Raw genomic sequence first — 21,463 nt, forward strand, 5'->3', positions numbered from 1 at the left:
TGTCACTATGTCACCTACAGCAAATTTACTTGTTGTATATATGTGTATACAGTTGTAAATATCAATAAATAAATTATTAAAAAAAAAAAAAAAAAAAAAAACCTATAAACCATTATCCAGATTAGAATACAATCATCTTAAGAGTAAAAAATGGTCTTAGACCCATCAGAAAAAGTTATATGAGTCTAATCAACCATTCCCATCAAATCAGTATGCCCTTGTATGAATCATAGAGGAACCATCCAATGGACAGGGATGAGTTCAAATCCAATAAGAGGCACTCTGAGCACCCACAAATCACTGACTTCTTAAAATATTAAACAATATATTACTGAGGCATCCCTGTGATTTTTAATTCCCTCATTATGCATCCTTGAAATGTAAACCTACAGTACTGATGACCTACATCCTATTTTAGGTACAAGCTTGGACAATATTCACAAAGAGATAATATGCAATCTAATAGACAGCATGAAAAGTGGATTGTAATAATAAAGACAAAGAGAAATTTGAAAGTGACAGAGCATGCATATAGCAACCATATATAAAAACAGTTACTCATTCTAAGATTAATTCAATTAATCTATTTCCATTACTTTACATTTCCACAATCCATTTCCATTTTCCAGCAGATTAAATTTATAAAAACACATCTAATGTTAGGGTAATATGTAATCCTATGTGACAAACAAATATTTTAATTCATCGGAAATAGAAATGAGAATAAAATAATACCTTGAAAAGATTACATGCTTCTGGAGATCAGCTCTATCGAAGGTAGCGAGAGCACAGAGTCCACCATAAACAGCGATGTTGTTAGGGGACAAAAGATCTGGAAAATCACAATGATCAATGTTAGCTTGAAGAAACTGCTTAGCCGCTTGTTTGTATTTCTTAGTCGCCAGTTCTGCAAGACCAGCTGCACATTTGAGCTTTCCGAGAATTAGCTGACTACTTTCTTTCCCCTGTAAAACCAAAATACATATGATTCATGAATATTAATATTTTAAGAATTTTGGTTTTAAAAGTTTATGGTTTATTTTAATATTTCCAAGAATAATATCTTATACTCAGGAATGTATCCAAAGAAGTTTTGGTTTTTTAAATTTTGAAAGAGAGAATTTTATATTTGAACCTGTATCCTAAATAATGACATGGTAAACAATATTAAGCATATAAATTGTTAAATGATTTAAAAAAAAGTTAATAAAAAAAAAATGGAAAGTTTCATTAAAATTTTTAAAGCCCTTTTGGAAACTATAGTGTCGGGCTACCGGCTTATTTGGAACACATGCTTCAAAGACCAAAACCCTACAAAAACAAAACAAAAAAAAAAATCAGTCCTTCCTGCTGAGAAATAATTGTCAGACAATTGGACAAAAATCTATCTTCGGGCAAAGAGCGTTTCTGAAATATAAAGATCTGTGGAAAAACTATGTGTCAAAAAATTTAACGTATGTTATGACCTTTGGACATGTAATTGATGGTTTAGAGATGTTTTATGCAGATACATAAATCACTCCACTTTTTATATAAGTGTGTACTTAGCCAAACATCCTACTTATACATGTTTTCATCTAATTACTAATAATTCATTCAGTATTTATCTTTATCATCTTCATTATTTTATCTAATTTATTGATATTTTGAATACCTCCACCTTTATATTTCTTATGTTACTCTTTTACCCTTGCATTGACTATATCTTTTTTGTACCTTTTTATTGTAGCCCTAACAAAGACCTACATTGTGGTCAATAAATAAATAGTTGATAATTATTTTTTCTTTTTCTTGATTGTAGTACTGACCAACTCCTCCAAATTAACAAACGGCCAATCATCTCTCTCTTTCTCTCTATTTAAGCATGCTGAAGATTTCCACTGACCCTCATAAAATAAAAAAACACAAATACAAAAGGTAACTACAATTAATGAACAAAATATTTACCTGAGAATCCGAAAAATCAGGAGTTGATTCTGCTTTGTTTACAAAACTGAGAACATGGGACCAATTTGTTATATACACACTAACCTAAAAAAAAAAAAAAAAAAGAAGCACATAGATAAAGTAAAAATAAATTCAAACATAGTAACAAATATTAACTGTTATTTAAAATAAAAATTGGCTCATTAATTGCCTCAATAATGGAACTTAATCTTGGCAACCTATTAAATATCTATTTGAAGCAGACTACCATCCAGGTCTGGTTCGAAGGCTAGATCAATAAGTGAGTGTTGGTTATGGTTTGTTGCAGATCATAGATTATTATACAAGAGTATTAGTGAAATTTTTTTTTCCAAATCTTATAGACAATTGCTAAAAGAACAAGTGAAATATCACAAGAAAGCCATTACCAATAACTAAAAAAATTGAAACTGTTGAGTGAAACTACGACTAAGTTAATTTTAATAAAAATCTCAGTAACAAATCAATGTGAGGGAAGAACTCAGTAAAAAAAACAAACAGAGGGAGGAAAATCTCAGAAACAAACAGGCGTAATAGCACACCACTCAGCAATACTCCAAGTCTGAGGATGGGGGAAGGTAAGCCCAAAATCCTTATTATTATTTCCATAATCCTTACTTTCTTTTCATCACTTTCAATCACATCTGATTTCTCACATTTCCAACAAAGATTTTGTTGATTTTACAATCGGATTCTTAAAAATCTCTTATCATCAAATAATAAGTCAATAATCTAGTTTCAAATGTTTTTATAAAATACTAATAAATTGTTTAAAATTACCATATATACCTTTATAACATTAAGACACATGTTTACAACATGTTTTCCTGAAGTACAATAATCTCTCGCCCTCGAGTAACACCTGAGGGCATTAGACAGATCACCACAGTCAAGATGATGATCACCTAAATCATCATTTCCACGGCGAATTGACTCCTTGATAGAATTGCTTTTATAATTTTTAAGATCGGAATCAAGCTTTTCAAGTTTTAAGGCTGCTTTCTTTGACTTGTTTTCGACCCACAAAGGATCAAAAACAGGAATATCTTGTGGGCATGATCCAGCCACATCAGGTACTGATACATTTCTGTACAGCAACAAAATACTAGTTATTAGTAATTCATATTAATCACAGAATATCAATATTAAGTAAAACTATGTTTTTAACATACCCAACAGCTTGTTGCAACTTTTTATGAAGCTGCTGATAAAGACTGACATTATAAGTATTCATGACATAAGATATGGCCATTTTTAATGCTTCTATCCGTAGAGTAGGACAATGATCTGCTATGTAGGTGAGTCTATTTAGCCGTGCAAGTCCAGTATAACTATTAGCATAAACCTCAAGATCCTAAAAAAAAATTTAATTACAAGTTAACTTTTAATCGTCAATCTACTATAACAGCTAAACCATTCAGAGGCATAAAGTGAAGAACTTACTAGAGTGGGATTTTCCACAAGATAAGGGTCTTCTTCAGTATTATCATTGTCTTCAGGTGGTGCATCCACCTGCATAGGCTCAACTGCATTCTACATACAAATCATGAACAAAGAGTGTTTAATATAAGGTGATATGGCCATATATTAAAGATTTGCCAACACTTCAAATCTTTAAGAGAAATGATTAATGTTAATAATTCTTACTTACACTTACGAGAATCATTGGTGACACTTGATTGTTTGCCATTTACGTTCGAGGAAAGGTACTAAATTCAAAAGATTAACATTTAGCTAAAATAATGAAACGCTTCTTATTTACAAACAAAATTATAAACCACGGCTTTCGGCTGTATAACCTTGACTTATGAAGAACCTCTCTTCACAATCAAGACAATACAGTGTTGATTTTGTAGTACACTTATTTTAATAAGTATTAAATACTCTTTTTGTTTTTGATTTGTTTAATTTAAAATTCTAATTTTTTGAAAAGCATTTTATATTTATTTATATTTAATTTTTAAATAATATTATGGCTTTTATAATATGCTATTTCATTATTTGCTGGGAGGCCATAATTTTAATATGTTTGTGTTGGCAAAACTTCCATATTTTCTCTCTGATATTCCACTTATCCCAGAAGTTCTGATTGTACGAAATCTTATTATCAAATGGCTTCTAGTGTTTCGAAAGTTCCTCTTCTCCAAACATTGGCGGTTTGTAAATTTTATTAAATTATATATGTTTGAATTTATTTTCCCTGATTTAATTTAAATTATTTTAACCACTACTTTTTGAAAATGTCACAAAAATATCATTTGTGTGCAGAAGAGAACATTTGCTGCTGCTGCTGCTCCCAAAGCTGCAGGATGTCAAAATAAAGTAGAAGTTACTACTCTTCCAAATAAGGCTGTAGTTACTTCTTTAGGATGTGGGCCCAAACCCTTTGTACAAGTAGCTGTAGCATTCAGGTATGCTTATTTGTTATACTTTAAATAATATATTTTCCATCCTCGGAATCACTGTATAAGATTGCTTGCCTTACCTTAAAATTCGTTATAAGAAAAGAAGTTATGACAATCCTCACACATGATTGTAATTTACAATTTTAACTAACTATAACAATTTTCAGAGCTGGAAGTCGTAATGAAACTTCTGAGAATTATGGAGCTAGTCACATTCTTCGAAGTTCTGCAGGTCTTAGCACTAGTTCTGCAACTTCATTCTATATCTGTCGCAGTTTGCAGCAGATTGGTGCTAGCCTCACCGCCACTTCTGATCGAGAATCAATTGTCTATGTCCTTGAATCTTCTGCTAAGAATATGTAAGGTTTTATTTTTGTGTTCTTAAATATTTTAAGTGAATGAAGGAGCAAATCTTTTAGCTATCATTTAGCAGATCTTATATCTTATCTAACTAATTTCAAATCCTTATTGACTTTTAAAGAATGCTCATATCAAATTAACAAGATCTAATTTTGAGAAAGAAAGATTCATCCTCAGGAATAGGTTTGCGTTTTATCAAGACTCATGCAGAATTTTATGAATGATAATATTTTTTTTAATTTATTTGTGTTACATGATGTAGAATTTTTTTTTTTATGAAATATAATTACTAATTTGAATTAATTTTATTTGTTTTATATTAATAATTATTTTGGATTAATTAACTGGAGGATTCATTTAAAATAATTGCATGGTCTGTATGCATACCTGAGTAATCTAATGGAAGGAATTGAGATCAACCTTCTTTGTTCAAATTTGTTTTGTTTTGGCACAAAAGAAGTTTAGTTTAGGAAATCAGAAAGTAAGGAATTGACGTCTAACCATTTACAGTTTCTTTTACCAGCTAATGTTTCTATCAAAGTTATGTTGATTCACGGAATAATTTATTTTTTATGATATGAGGACATGTTTGTTTGTTTTACTATTTACTCCATGGATGTAAAATGGGTTATCCATTCTCTTAAGCTCGCGTAATTTCCCTTTTTTAATACTTAGACATATGACTATTTTTTTTTTATGTTTCCTTAGTTTTAGTCCATTAATAATAATGTATCAGCAATGATTATGGATTGATTTTATGTTATTCCAATTAAAACCTTTGTTAAATTAAACGAAGTGATTATTCTAAAAGATCTAAATGAAAGATAAAATTAAGGACACTATCCTGATTGTTAATTTGTTGACATTTTGAGGGAAGGGAATATGAATGTGACCTTCATCGAAGATGACATATTTTGAACCTAAGGGAAAAAGTGCATGTATTATACAAAAGGCATAACAGTGTATTATATAAAATCTGTTCCAAGGAAAATAGAAACAACATAAAATGAATTTTTAAAAACTTAATAAAGAAATGTTCAATTCAACATTATTTATGATATGCATGTCCTTAGCCAACAGATCCTGCTGAAATATCAATTGCTACAAAAATGGAACTTTTTCACTAGATGCTTCAACAATTTTTATTTTCTTAACATGAATCCTTATGTCCAATGCATTTCTTATGTGTAGTGGGTTGAAACCATATTTTTAAAATTAATAATTTAACGTTACACCAATCTCAGATTTTTCTTGGCATTTGTTCTTATTGCTTTGAATTCATTTAAAATATAGATATTAGTTTCATATTTGTATTAAGGATATTTAATTTACAAAAATTATGCTAATTTCAGAAATGAAGGCCTTGATATAATGAAGAAGGCTATAACCGGACAAGAATTCAGGCCCTGGGAGCTGTCTGACAATGTTTCCCGAATCAAAGTTGAATTGGCTTCATTGCCTCCACAAGTAATTTAAATTTATTGTATTATAGTAAAATTTTTATTTTTCAATTTTTTTTTTGTATAAAGAATTATTTTTTTATGGACAAGATAGAAACATAAATGTACTATAATTTTTACTGAAAATAATACAGTTTTTAAATCTGATTAAAACATTGTGATATATCATCATTTAAACTGTAACACCTGTAAGTCTAAAATAAATCAAACAATCTTATACCATTTATAAAAAACAAAATTATGCTTCATTTTAGAGATATATTTTAAGAATTCTTGATGTCAGAAAAAAAAATTGTATCCTACAATGGTCTAGATAAGATTTCTCTAAAACGATGAATTGGTTTTTTTTTCTTAACAATTGTGGTTGTGCTTTTTTTCATACTCATACTAAGTCCTTTGGCAGTGATATATAAACAAAAAAAAAGTTATTTCAAATACTGATAATACAAAAATTAAATTTATGTTTTAAATATTTTATTTTATATCTATTTTGTACTTTAAATAAGCTACCTTAAATTACAGGCAAAAGTGATTGATTTGATCCACACAGCTGCATTTAGAAGTGGGCTTGGAAATTCTATTTTTGTTCGAGAATTCAATATAAAGAAACTTAACAGTGAAACGGTATAATAGATAATCAATTTAATCAAACATATTTAATATATTTTGCTAGAGAAATACTCTATTACATTTTTGTAGCTGCAACATTATGCCGCTCATAATTTAACTGCAGACAAAGCTGCTATAGCCGGTTGCGGAATACCTCAAGCAAGTCTGACTTGTTTTGCCGATTCGCTGGGCCTCAGTACTGGTATGTATTCAAGTATATACATACGTTATTGATATTTATTATATTCTCTACCTCTTTCAAAATGTGAACATTGTTCACATATCTTTAGTTGCCTGATATTAAACCAAAATGGGCATTTTCAGGAAATAATTCATAAAGTTTTGCCCTTCCAAATACTATTTTATTTTAGAATCAGAAATAAGAATCAAAAGAGATTCCACCTACTAGATGGATAAAATATCCCCAAATGCGTGAAAGGCACTCTGCTAGTTTTCTCTTTCAACTCGGAATCTATCAGTTGAACAGAAATGGTGAATAGTTACAAAAATATTTTTCATGAAATTCTACATCCAAAGTATTTTCTTGATATTCTAGCTGGTATGTTTTGGTGTAGAGTTAAGGGATTTAAAGTTGAAAACAGTTTTAAGTCTCTAGCTAAAAATTACTCTGATATGGTTTTTACTGGCAAGGTGAATGTCTAAAAATTGATTGATCTTTGTATTAAAGTTGATATGAAGAAAATTTTGTTGCTGCATTTATTGTTTGAGAAACTTGCGTTGTAAGGTTTATTTTAATTAATAAACCTTCTTTATCTTCATCCTCAATTTCTTTTTATTAATATCTACATTTCCTTGTGGGTATAATTTTACTGTTGGCTGAGTAGGAGAAAGATAATTTGACAACTTCATCCATGAAAATATTCTTTTCAAAAGACCTGATAAGTTCTCCTGGCCAAAAACCTTTCCTCTACATTTTTCGGAGTGTTCAAACTCTTTGAATGTTGATGCCATAAAACTTAGATCTTTTGTAATGCCTTGGCCGTATGTCCCATCAGAAACAGTATATTTTTTATATATTGGTAGCAGTGAAATCAATACAGCAGGTAAGCCAACTGGTTATTTTGAAGAAACAACTTGTTCTCTCCACTCTAAAAAAAGTCTTTTTAACTAATTTTTTCAAGGAATGTATGATGGAAAATGTACTGTTTTTTCACAAATAGATGTGACTATGGTGTGTTTCTATAACCACACTTAACTCAAAACTAGTAAAAATATGACATGCGTGATTTCTGAAATAAGTGATTTAATTATACTCCAGCAAAATGAGGACATTGTCTCCAACATATTTTTCTTTATCTATGATAAGAAATTTTTGTGAATGACACTGATAAGAAACACAACTAATAGTTATACATTTTTCAATATGGCTGCCGAATTTGATTTCATTGATAATGATACTGTGATCCTGAAGTTGAAACTTGAGCTATTGGTGCACGAGGATAAATAACAAACATTAGCATAACAAGCTCAACTATGGTTGTTTATCATGTCGTTTCTGCAGCTATCCAGTATATTCGAGTGGACCGCATGGGAAATTGGAACTCATTTAAGTTATTATGCAATTAATGCTACTAATTTTTCACAAAAGCGAATATATTGTGTTTGTGAAAGCATGTCAGCCCTATCTCCAAGGTATAAATCTACTTCTAGAAATGATGAATCACGGGAAGTTCCAGAAATTCATTGAAGACACCTTTTTTTTACTATTTGTTGTATTTTATTTTATTTTACATTTAAACACTCCATAGATGCATGTATTTGGGCAATAGTACATTTTCCATCATACATTCCTGCAACTGGAAATTGGATTTCACTACCAAGTGGGCTAGTTTCTGCTCATGACATTGATCGCTATGTAGATAGTTGAGATTGGTAAGAAATCATTTGGACCATTAAATCATCATGATTTAACCCAATAGCATATTTATTATTACTAATCTTTACTTTTACTAATCTTCATATTTCTTTAGATTGAAACATTGTTACAAATACTCTTGTATTTTGTTCATCTTTTGAAAAATTTAATTTAAGTAATAGATCCCCACCTATTATTCCTATATTCTTGTTAAGGGTTTTCCTTCTCAAAACTTTTTCCTGTCCAAAATCACTTTAAAGAGAGTAATCCATTTCAGATAACATCTTTTCCGCATTGCTGCAATGTTTTGCAAGAATGGCTTGCGTATTTTATTTCGTTATATACACTTACTCTTGAGAAATAGGAACCAAATTTCTATTGAATCACAAATTACCTATATATATTGAAATATTTAAAATATATTAAAAATAAATAAAAGGGAATTCAATAGTTTATATTTATTCTCATAGCTAAAATATAGCTTTGAAGATGATAAGGTTAAATTAAAAGATCAAATATTAAATAGATATGATAATTCTATTTCAAATTATATATTGACTCTCATCTCATGGCGGGCTATCTAGACAATCAGAACACAAAGACACTTAACTAAATTAATGGCTACTTTTACAAATATAATTAAATCCTAGGTAGAGCAAACTAACCAATTATATATGCTCCTTTGATGAATGATGGTTCTCAAAGTCTTTGTTTTAATGATACTGCCCCTGACAGTAGCTAAAAGCTTGGTCCTCTTCCTAGCTTCCTGGATATGTCCAATCCAATGGCGATCCAAACAAAGAGTGATCTTCCTTTAATTATACAATCTTCTTGGATGACTGCTGACTCTTGATATCTTCATTCCAAATATCTAACACTGACAGTAAACAAAGGGTGGTCTGACCCAACCTACATCTTCATTGTTCGATTGTAGATTGTAGCAAAACCGCTGTAATTCACTTACAATGATTCACGATATAAACTTATAAATTTTTATCGTCTTCTTGCTCATTTTAGATTGATTTGTACTACAATTTTGGTTGAGAAGCAACAAAAGATTGAAACATTTCTATCTACGTTCTTAAACATAGCTGTAATTCAGAGTTCAGAAGGACCTGTGCTGCCATCTTGAATATTTTGAATGAGGCATCTTTACACAATATTTGACTTTTTGGTTAAATACAACAAATAAACAATATTGAAACAATACATAAAATAAAACATACTAAAAACCATTTATATATAAAAAAAATAACTATTTACTCAAAAAGAGGATATTACAATATATATAAAATCTCACCCCTAAATTTGAAAGTGATTTTATAAAAATGTACATGTTGTAGAAAATATGTATTTCTCACTTTTATAGGGAATATATTTCATTTATTTTTGTAAGAAATATCTATTGCTAACAGATTCTGAAGTTTCGCATCACTTTTTGGATCATTAGTGGATTTGTAAGAGATATTATTTATTTAATGCTAATGTTATATGCCTTAGTTGTAAGAAAGGACTATAGTAGAATGTTGCACAGAGCTAATACGGTGTCCATGAATTATGGTTTTTGAACTGAACGTTAGACTCATGCTTGCTAATAGAATGCTTGAATATTGTAAAATTGGCCTTCTTGCTTGTAACTGGATACTATTCATATCCTTAGCTGTCGAAGAGTGAAACAGTAATCATCGAACATTCTTGTCGTCAGACTTCCCCACTTATTAAATATTTTATCCTTCTTTAGAATATTTAATTGTTCATTGTTTATACTTGCATCCTTATGGTGAAAATTTTATTTGAATTTTAGGAAGTGCCAGTGGCACTGTACAAGCATCGAAGTATAGTGGTGGAGAAATTAGGATTGAGGAAAACATCCCTATCCAGCATACCATCATAGCTGCAGAAGCCCCAAGGTAAAATAGTTTATTACACACTCAAATTATCAACCATTTTAGTTTGTTCTTCATATCAGAAGAATCTGACAATTAATCATGAAGATATCAGACAAGCACTGGCTCAATTTTTCACCTCTAGAGATAAGGCATTTTTAAAAATAGAATATACGAATTGCCATCATGCTGACGAGAAGTCATAACTAATGATGGCAATTATACTACACAGTTATTCATGTAGTTTATTTAAAGTATGAAAAATTGATTATATTTGATAATAAAAATGAAGAGAACTTTCCAGTATTAAATGACTAACATTGATGGTGTCTTTATTGTATATTAAGTTGTCATCTTGAATTATATATATTTATTTTTAGTTTGGATCAAAGTGATGCCCTGGTCTATGCTGTTTTACGATACGCTCTGGGAAGTGGCCCTTCAGTTTCCCGTGGCACAGGATCTGGGCCACTTTCAAAGGTCGCTGGCAGTGTTGTCAGTGCTCAGGCTCTTTCAATGGCACATTCAGATGCTGGCCTTTTTGGTATTTATGTTGCTTCTGCAGGTTACAATGCTAAAGCGGTTAGTGGTCTATTATATGATGTACTATCTCTAAAATAGTATTAATGTTGTTTTGGAAAGTACAAGCCCCCCTGCAACTTATGTCATGTTCAGTTCCTTGGAAAGTTTCTTAAGCCAATTTTGTGTCAAATCTATTGAGAAAGTATTTTTTATTTCATTTAGAAGTTTCTTTTTTCTTAAATTACTGTTTGAAGGGTAGTTCTCCGTAAACCTAATTTTTTTTTCTCATTTCATCTTTTGATAAACCTCTGTAATTTTATTACTTTATTTTTATCCAGTTTGTATTAAAGGATAAACTTCTATAGGAATATTTAGCATTATTTTATTATTTAATTATTATTAGGAAAATAAATGGTGTCCAGAAAGGTTTAGGGCCATTTAAAAATTAAATAAATAATAAACATTTCCTAGGAAAATTATTTATTAACAATGTTGACTTGATGGAAAATCATTTATTTAAAACAATATTTTCTAAATTATATACAGAAATTATAATTATGAGAGATAGTTGACCGTGGATGACGTACGAGGAGAAGATGGTTGGGGGTGCGGTCAAATTGAAACACAAATAAGTTGGTATAACCTATTTAATTGTGCCAGTGTTTCGGCTAGAGTTTCTAGCCTTCTTCAGGGCTAAGAACATAACAAGATAACAACCACAATAAGTATAGAAAATAAAATATAAACAGAATGACATAAAATGAATAATTTTACAGAATAGAATTAATAAAATGAAGTGATGAGAGAAGTGGGAAATAAAATGTTTTTTTTCCTATGCCACAGGAAGTGGGCTATTACGCCATTTTCCCTCTCGCAGCCCAGTACAATGGGAAATAAAATGTATACATAGGTAATTGAAAAAGTGGGTAAAATAACATAATTGAAGAAATAAAGTAAAAATGAAGTTATATAATGCAAAGAAGTATGAACATATTAGTTATTGATAATTTAATAATTGAAATATGGTAAGAAAAAGAAAATTGAAAATGGGAAGAGAAAGAAAATACATGTAACCATAATAATTGATAAAAATGCAAAATATAAGTGAAGTTTAACAAAAGAAATGAATAGAAGAAAGAGAAAAAAATAAATAAATTTTTAAAACAACAGAAATAATATAGTGAACATAACTAATAACGTAGGTAAGAAAAATGGATAAAAGAAAATTTAATTTAAAAGTGGAGAAAAGAAGGGGTGGTAAAATAAAGTGAGGAAAAAATAAAATAAAACAAACTTGTTAGCTTGGAAATCAAACGCCTAATGGTGTACTGCGCCAATAACGGACAAACTCTGAATTAATAAAGCCGTTACAACAATGACTAAGTATATTTTATGAGGAAACATTACGAGAGGGTAAAAAATAAAAAGTAGAAAATATTAAAGGAAGAAAGTGTGTGAGAGGGTAACGACAAATGGTTTTTGGAAGATGTTAAAAAAATATATATATATGTACAAGATGACAAAGTGTCATGGGTATTTAACAACAGTTAAAAAGAGGAAACATATACAAGAGGGGGACAACAAATGTGTAAGAAAAAGTTAAGGAAGTGAAATAATTCGTTACAAAGTGGACAGAAAAAATAAAATCAATAAAAAAAAAAAAAATGAATCAATAAAAATAAAATAAAAATAAATAAATGATAAAAATTACTTTTTTAATAAATTAACTATTTGTGAATATGTTAATGATAAGTCGTGTTTGTCGGTTCTTAAATTGGCGGAAGAAGGTTCTAATTGGATATGGAGGCTTTCAGAGATGAGCCTTTTGTCATGGTTACGAACTGTAGCAAGTATAGAGGTTTTGTCGAAATCGAAGGAATGATTTAAGGAAAGAGATTGTTCCTAAAGTTTAGAAGCAGAATGATTATATGAGGAAACAGAATATTTGTGTTGTTTGATACGGTCTTTTAAGAGATTTTTGGTTTCGCCTATATAAGCAGAATTACAATTAAGGGTGGAGCAAGGAATGCGGTATACAATATGTGATCAGTGTAGAGGAAGGATAGGATCTTTTAGTTTAGTGTAAATATTAGATAGTGTGTTGTGAGGTCTGAAAGCAATACGATGCTTAGGGGTATAGCAGAACGTTAGAGTTTTTGAATGTTGTCGGAAAGATAGGGGGTGTATGGTAGTGATCCCTATCTAATTTTATGTCATTCTGTTTATATTTTATTTTTTATTTTCTATACTTATTTTGGTTGTTATCTTGTTATGTTCTTAGCCCTGAAGAAGGCTAGAAACTCTAGCCGAAACGTTGGTACAATTAAATAGGTTAATAGTTTTTGGTAAATGATTTTACATTGCCTTATTATTATTAAATACATTATTTCCATATGATATTTTTGGTTTTTTACTTATTTAGCTTTTAAATAGCACTCCCCCTTTCTGTATACCATATATATGTTGCCAGATGCAAATGTTCACTAATATTCCTAAATTTACTCAGTTTTCTATTATTATTTGGTCTGGTTTATTCTTTGGCTTATCTGATCTATGGCTGATAACCTTGACCTTGATATAAAAAATTATTATAGAATTTAGCTAGTCTAAACCTCTAATAAATAATAATAATGTATCTTTTCTTAATATATTTTGTTAATAATGTTCAAAATATGTTGTTCAATTCAGGCTGTTGAAGGAGCGGGGAAAGTATTAAATGGTGGAGTTACCGACCAAGATGTCGCAAGGGGTAAGGCTCAGCTGAAAGCAGCCTTATTGTATTCCAGCGAAACTTGCCGTGGATTAGTGGATGATCTTGTTGGGCAGGCTTTACTCATCAAAGGATCACCTCCCAAGACTACCGCTGAATTGGCTGAACAGGTTTCTTCAGTTACTACTCAGCAGGTGCAACAGGTAATGGGTTATATTGATACAGTTCCTACATTTAATTGGCCAATGCAATATTATTCTTAGTTTTTGTGGGATACAAATACATATCGTGTGCTTTAAGAAAATTCTTTAAATACCCGCTGCGAAAATTGAAAACAATAGTTTAACTTTGAGTAATATAGGTACAATTCCTGCTTTACCATTGCCCACTGCTCATTTCTACTGTCTGCTTTATTTACTGGGTACAAAAATGAGATATTGGTTTCAAAAATATAATGGCTATATTCCTTAGTATGAAAAGGAGTTCATTAATTAATTTATTGTGATCCAGCATTCAGCAAGAGTTAAAAAAAAAATTTGATTCAGTATAAATAGGGTTTATGAATATGTGAAAGAATGAAGTGAAAATTTCATATTAACCTTCAATCATCTTCTTACAATTAATACTGCTTCAAAAGTTTCTTGTTGTAAACATCATTATTTTTTAATATCTTAATCTGTATTGTCAGTGATATTAAAATGTAAAATATGATTTAGTCTATTTAAAGTTTAAACTATTTTTATTTATTTTTTAGTAATAGTATGTTTTATTTATTTTATTTTTTAGGCATTGCAAAAGATCCAGTCTGGAAAGAAATCACTTGCTACTATTGGTAATATAGGAAAAGTGCCATATTTAGATGAATTGTAATTAAGTATACAACTATTGCATTTGTAGTAAAATAATACTAATTGTACATACAAAAAATGTAATAATACATTTTGTTGCATAATATGTATCATATATTATTTGATTCCTTTGAATTTTAAACTATTATAATTTATTTGTTAAAATAAATGTTGTTTTATGTACTTCACCTTTGTTTCATGCCTTCAATCAGTTAGAAAAATTATTAGACAATTGTTTGTTATGTTTTTATTTTTACCTTTAGGCGATATTTGTATTTATTTGATAATACACTGCATCTGACTACAAGATTTTATAAATAATATATGTAATGACATAATTATAATTTAATAGTTAAGCTTTATTACAAAGGAATTCCAGAAATATTGGAATATAGGAGAAAACATCGTTTATTTATATAAGAAATATAAACAATGACAACTTAAAACTTAAGTGATAAAATATAAACATAAAATTTCCATAAATGTCACAAAATACTTGATTTTTGGTATTTTATTTGAAGTTCACTGCGTGCTGAGATGACTTCTTCCTAATGATTGTTCATAATTAGTTTCAACTTCACTTGAAGTAACTTTAATATTTTTGTTTCAACAGTATTTCTATAAATTATTATAAAATAATTTTTTCAGGTAAGATTGATACATATCTTGTTCGTATGAATTCTTAGGAACAACTTACTAGATTTGCTGTATTATTGCATGGTATTGGCCAAAAAAATAAAACAAATTACAGTATTTATTCCTTTTTAATTATCACTTTGTTGTCTCTTTATGTTTAGAAACAATTTGTTATTGATTTATAAGTCTTTAAAATCTTAAGCCACTTTATATAAGTAAAATAACCCCTTTTTATAAGTCCATATTATTGGTATATATCGTCAATTACAAGTATATGGCAATCCGTATTGGTTCTAAATAAATTGCATTGTTCCGGCCTCTTAACAAAAATTACCCTAATATTTAAAAAATAAAAAATAAAATATTCATTTTATGTACAAATGATTAAATAAATGTTATTTATCTACTTAATGCACTAATATGCTATTTAAAATGTTTAATAATCCTATATTTCAAAGGAATTATTTATAAATCATAAATAATTCTTAATTAAGACAAGAGAATTATAAGTTTTTACTTATAAAACATTCACACTTTCCTTTATCCTCAAAATAATATTTCCTTCACACTATTAATATAAATCAACTTTTTCTTATATTTTTGTAGTAATCACTTTTAATTGTCCAATTCCTGTTCTGTTTATGGCAACAGTTAACACTTTTTGATTTGAATTTAAGACTAGCTATAAAGCTTTAAAAATATCAGAGAAATTAGGAACAGGTGAAAGTTAAAAAATCTCTCCATTGATTTTTTTGTTCATGCAGTGCACCCTATTGATGATTGCTGCCTCTGCGAACCTAGTTCCATCCATACTTCTAATATCTCAGTAGAAAGAAGCACTTGTCTATCAAAATTGTTCTGTTTTTTGCTAAATGGAATTATGATCTAAACAGAGCTCTGGGTTAGGTCACTTTTTTAAGTATATTTCAATTGATGGCATGATAAAATGGATGGAAAAAATACAATTTTATAGAGGAAATAAAGGCTAGATTAAATTAGTTGCTCTTCTGTCATAAATTTATTCAGTTTGTTACTATTATTCCAAAATCTGATGTAAAAATAAACAAAATTAAAAAATAATTGATTTACAAAAATATACTAGCCACTTTTAGTGATTGACCACTTATAAAGGTTATATTCAAATTCAAGATATTTATAAACTGATTTTCCTGAGAAAAAATTCTTGACCTTTTGTGCTGCTGTGAACTGAAATTAAAGTTGTGGTACTTTTTGTTTTTCATCATTATAAATGATTGTAAACTTCCTCTTAAGTAGGGGTGATTTGGAAATAATAGATCTAATTAATAGACAGTATTTTGCTTCTAAGCTAGGGAAGCAAATACAATTTATGTAGTAAATGAAAAAAAAATGTACATCCCTGAAATTTGAATTTGCTTGCATTTTATGTTTTATAGATCAAGGAACAAATTTTGAAACCTATCTGTTGCCAAACCATTCAACAGTTAATCCTATTTAATAAAAACTTTAGATATTGCTTGGGATGGTATCTATTTGGTTCTTTATCAACTTTGTTAGATTCCTTCTTGTTTGTTTGTTTAGTAAGAAATTAAGGCGTAAAACCCACCGATCATCAACGCCAACACCCCACTCATGTTCACACCCAGTAAGATTCCTTCTTCTATTTCCGCTTAGGAATTCGGGAATGTATTTTCCATAGCACACCCAATCAGTGTCACGTTTTCTTATAAAAACTTTGATAGTAATTGGTTGAGATTTTATTGTCAATAAATAAATGAGAGTCTGCCAGTCAGATGCCACCACCAAAATTGGTGGCTGTTTCAAAATGTAAAAAAAAAATTTATTTTTCATTCGGAGCTCCATATCTTTAAAATTGCCTACAACTCTAGAAAATCTAATAGAACATCATGGAAAGTAAAGTAAATTTACTGAAATATGAGCCCTAAAAGAGCTATTTACATTTAATGGTTCCAGAGATATACTTTTTTAGAAAGCGACATTTCATAAAAAATATACTTAAAAATCAGTTGTTAATGAATTGATTTCGGGAAAGCTTGGCAATTATTAGACAAACAGATGTCTATTAGCACTCAAATTTAAGCTAGTTTAATGCTCTACAAAATATTTTATGACATTTATCTTTGTTGGAGTAATATTTTTCATGATATTTGTCACAATAAATTCACTAAATGTTGATTTATAGTTCTTCGGACAAAACTTTTGGTTCATGAAAAATTATATCTCTGAAACAATTATATGTACAGATGTCTGTCGGAATTTGATTTAAAGATAGTTTAATGTGCTATAAAGTACTTAATGAGGCATATCTTCCCAGGAGTAGTAGTTTTCATAATATTTGCCAAAATAAATTCACAAAATATTGATTTCTAGTTGTTCAAACAAAATTTTATATGCAAAATTTATATTCATATGAAAATTATTACTTCTACAAAGATAAATGTAATGAACTACTTTACAGTACATTGCATTAGCTTTGATTCAAGTGCTAGTAAATATTTGTACTATAATTGTTCTGAGAAAAGTATATCTCTGGAACCATTGAATGTAAATAGCTCTTTTAGGGCTCTTGTTTAAAGATATGGAGCTTAAAATGGAAAATTAATTTTTTTAAACGTTTTGAAACAGCCGCCATTTTGGAAGGAAGAGAGATCTGACTAGCTGACTAATATTTCATCATTGAGAATGCAATAAAGATTAAAGAAATGAATGATTTTTTTTTCTAAATCTCATATACACAGATATATAATAAAATTGTTCTAATAAAAGTTTTTTTTTATCTGTGCTCTATTTATTCTTCCATTCAAATTACCTTTATTGGAGAATACTTATACTATAAATGAAGAAAATTTATACTATAAATGTTTTTTCTAGAGCCAACGTTCACTTTTGTTAGAAATTGTTTCAGTTTTTTACCTGGGCTAAACAAGAATGGTAAATGTCCTCGAAAAATAGACATTAAACTATTTCAAGATCGCGCCAGGGATCTTTGGATTGAAGAAATAAACTTAAGTTCTTGCTTATTTTTCATTCAGTGCTCAATATCTTAATAACTACCTACTACATGAAGACAAGTATTAAAACCTTATTTTAAGTAGAGTAAATTTGTAAACAGTAGAGCATGTGTTTCAATGGAAGCCTGTTAGACACTTATCTAATACTTGCAACTGTCCCCGCTGCTGCGGATATTGGCGAGTAATTAAAAAATAATCCGGCTGAAACTTTTCGTCCGAATAATTATATATAACATTATATTACATTGAATCATCCAAATTCAATCGGTATGTTAAATAGAACACCATTCACATTAATTAAAACTCTTCGAAACATAAAAGCAAAATCAAACAAATAATTAGGAGATAGGCGCTTAGTTATTAGTTAGGCGCATATAACATAGCTTTAAATCAAAAATTAAAATTAATATCAATTGAAATAACTTTTAGGAAACTATGGCCGATGTCAAAGGGAGATTAGTTGAACAATACCTCTAGGATTTACAGATAACCCAGTATTGCATAAAAAAACAGATAATTAAAAAAAAGAAAATGTAATAAGACAATTGAAGAAGAACTATCAAAATTAGATCATCAGAATTTAAGTACGCCCGTATTTCAAAAACGTCTCGTCCCTTATATTTTATCCTTAAACAGAAATAATTAACCTTGAAATATAATTAAGTACCCAATAAAAATATACAGAAAAGGGATAATTAACAGTGGAAAAAAGACAAAACGAACGAAAACCTGAGGAAGCTACACTAATTTGACAGGATTTGTAGGAAATCTATGTTTTTCTCAATTATGATAAGTGTATTCTTATTTACCAATAAATATATTTTTCCTAAGACGTTTTTATTACAATTAATTATTTATTTTGCAAAATCGCTAATTTCGCTGTTTAAACAACGTCTCAAACTTGATTTTTAATACAATCTGACATAATTAACTATAGAATAATAAATGTATTTTTTTTTTTCGATCCCTCTAAAACAAAATAAGAAACAATAAATTAATGGTTGCTTTATGTATGGAAAAACATGAATCAGGTCGAGTATTACTTTTTTTACCTGTGGTACTTAAAGATTACAGTGCAATACTTATCTCTTTATTGTGAGTTGTCCATTCTATGTGGTCTTACTAGAAAATATCCTGAGATGAGGGGTCTCCTCATGTTAATAATAAATGTAAATTCTACTAAAAATAATTTATTATACCAACGGTTACCAACTGGGTTTCGGGAGCCTTTTCAAGGGTTCTGCGAATTAATTTAGGATTGGTTAATTTCACATTAACCCAACCCAGTTTGGAACCTCTCTATCTCAAATTTTCTTCAATTTTCCATATGTTTTAAGAAGGTATCCTAGTATTTCTTAGCTTTTGCAGAAATGTAGGGGTTCCGCCATTTTCCCACTAGTACTAAAAGATCCCGCCCTCAAAAAAAGGTTGGGAAGCACACAGTCCAAGCCTACCTGGTTGTAATGTTTTGCTATGTCGTGGCGTTTCCAGCATTTCTAAGGCTGATGGCGGTTACACGAAATGCATTTTATTATTTATCTATGTTTATATTTAGATTGATATTATGTCTCTCTATTTAAATTATCAATCTCTCCCATCAGGAACCGACCTATAATTCTCAGAAAGGTATTGCTGTAGATTTAGACCAAGCACTAGATACCATACCCCCCTTGCTCTGGGATGGCATGCTAGATGTAATTGTATGTGATTAATAATTAGATATCTTTTCCAACGGTAGCATGATTGCCAATTTATTAGGCTATGATTATGAGGTGGCATGCAGGGATTCCAACTATACTAAGACTAAATTTCTGTTTGAGTGCTTAGAGTTAATTTTGTTTAAAAATGTTTGTGATAGAGGAAACTGGCAACCGTGACTTATACCGACTGAGCAACTAAGTATCAAGGCTCGATGTTATTTTTGAATTATGTTAATTCCGGGATGTGACTGTTTTATTCATACATATTTCTATGAAGTCCAAACAGGAATCCATACTTATTGTGCAAATAATGTTTTAATAAGGATAAATAATGAAAAAAAAATTAAATTGATTTTCGCCCAAAATAATTTCTTGGTTGGAAATCTGTTTTTAGAAATTTAGGTTGCTAATTAAATGGTGTTTCTTAGATCAAGCGTAGCAAACAAGCGTGTTTTGGGACTAAAATCATTCTTGACCAAAGTAACCCCGGATGATAAATAAGATTAATAAAACAAAAAGTCCCCCCCATCTCCTCGCTGAAGATAGCGGGCCCATTTAGGTGACAACTGAGATGTGTAGTATCTATACTAGCTATCGTTTGATATACGTATTTTTGAAAAATCTGCGTAATCTCGGTAATCCAAACTAATCCCTGCGGAAGGGTTTTCGGATTATAGAGAGTATTAGAAAAAATTATCATTCTTTCACACACTTTCTCCCTCTTTCCATTAACCTTTTGTCAGGTGTTATGGGTCCTGAACATCGCTGGTCACTAGCCGTATTTTGAGCGGCTGAAATTTTTGTTTTCTTTTACTTCTTCAGTAATGCTGAGCGATGATTTAATCCGTTCATTTATAAGTGAAAAAAGTATAAATAAAAATATCTTTGTATAGAATTATTTAAAACGTGATAAAAATGAGTTCACCAATAAAATTTGTATTATACATATTTCCACCATTAATAAAATCAGTTTTACAGAACCAAATGATTTTAACAATAGATACCATGTATTTCTAATTCCAACAAAATATAATATATATGAACACTTTAATAGGAATTAGACTACCCGATATCGAAACTGTGCAAAAACATCCACTTTCGATTTTCACGGTGATAACAATAACTTGCCTAAAGATCGAGAAGTTCAAAATGTCCTTTACGAATGTGCTCTATTATTTGAAAACAAAAATGTTATTACTTCCTGAGTTCGCTCATAAAAAGTAACTTTTTTTTTTTTTTATCCCAGTTGGAAGTACAGAAGTTAGGATTACGGAGATTACAATGCACCTGTCCCCTCCTGCACATTGGACTATAACTCATTTATTTATTTGTAAATGTCAGGCTAATTCCATTCCTACTTGTTATTATCTATTTTGGCCACGCTTTGATTATTGTTAAATCTCCATTTCTTTAATGATGCCAACATAATGTTGAAACTTATTTAATCATATCATTAGTATTTTTCAGTTCTAATT

At 29.5% G+C, this 21,463-nt stretch overlaps 2 protein-coding genes across 3 annotated transcripts in view; one reads left to right on the top strand and one right to left on the bottom strand.

Annotated features, from left to right (window-relative positions):
* The window catches only part of CSN1b (COP9 signalosome subunit 1b), an 11,637-nt gene extending 7,852 nt beyond the window's left edge, over positions 1–3,785 (bottom strand). Inside the window, exons 1-6 of one of the 2 annotated variants that reach the window (XM_014415783.3) lie at positions 3,623–3,785; positions 3,409–3,498; positions 3,138–3,319; positions 2,755–3,052; positions 1,948–2,031; positions 736–965 (exon numbers count right to left, since the gene is read on the bottom strand). In XM_014415783.3, coding sequence (XP_014271269.1) covers positions 736–965; positions 1,948–2,031; positions 2,755–3,052; positions 3,138–3,319; positions 3,409–3,498; positions 3,623–3,655 — 917 coding nt within the window. In that variant the 5' untranslated portion in view covers positions 3,656–3,785. Of the gene's footprint in view, positions 1–735; positions 966–1,947; positions 2,032–2,754; positions 3,053–3,137; positions 3,320–3,408; positions 3,499–3,616 lie in introns of both variants that reach the window. The other variant, XM_014415782.2, reaches the window with a different exon arrangement.
* A 183-nt stretch (positions 3,786–3,968) lies between these two features.
* On the top strand, positions 3,969–14,824 carry UQCR-C2 (Ubiquinol-cytochrome c reductase core protein 2). Its single transcript, XM_014415792.3, has 10 exons — positions 3,969–4,121; positions 4,234–4,376; positions 4,538–4,729; positions 6,083–6,197; positions 6,713–6,814; positions 6,890–7,001; positions 10,480–10,585; positions 10,942–11,143; positions 13,772–13,996; positions 14,580–14,824. The coding sequence occupies exons 1-10, from the start codon at positions 4,077–4,079 to the stop codon at positions 14,661–14,663; spliced, it is 1,326 nt and encodes a 441-aa protein (XP_014271278.1). The 5' UTR covers positions 3,969–4,076; the 3' UTR covers positions 14,664–14,824.
* Positions 14,825–21,463: the final 6,639 nt, after the last annotated feature.

The sequence above is a fragment of the Halyomorpha halys genome, unplaced genomic scaffold (genome assembly GCF_000696795.3).
Source record: "Halyomorpha halys isolate HHAL.00 unplaced genomic scaffold, Hhal_1.1 Scaffold106.1, whole genome shotgun sequence".
Taxonomy (NCBI): Eukaryota; Metazoa; Arthropoda; class Insecta; order Hemiptera; family Pentatomidae; genus Halyomorpha; species Halyomorpha halys.

What these genes read in the sequence shown, in the direction of transcription:
- UQCR-C2 (XM_014415792.3), top strand. Translation starts at nt 4,077, where the DNA reads ATGGCTTCTAGTGTTTCGAAAGTTCCTCTTCTCCAAACATTGGCG. An exon ending in TGGCTTCATTGCCTCCACAA is followed by an intron (nt 6,198 to 6,712) that starts GTAATTTAAATT and finishes CTTAAATTACAG; the next exon opens with GCAAAAGTGATTGATTTGAT. An exon ending in AGAAACTTAACAGTGAAACG is followed by an intron (nt 6,815 to 6,889) that starts GTATAATAGATA and finishes ACATTTTTGTAG; the next exon opens with CTGCAACATTATGCCGCTCA.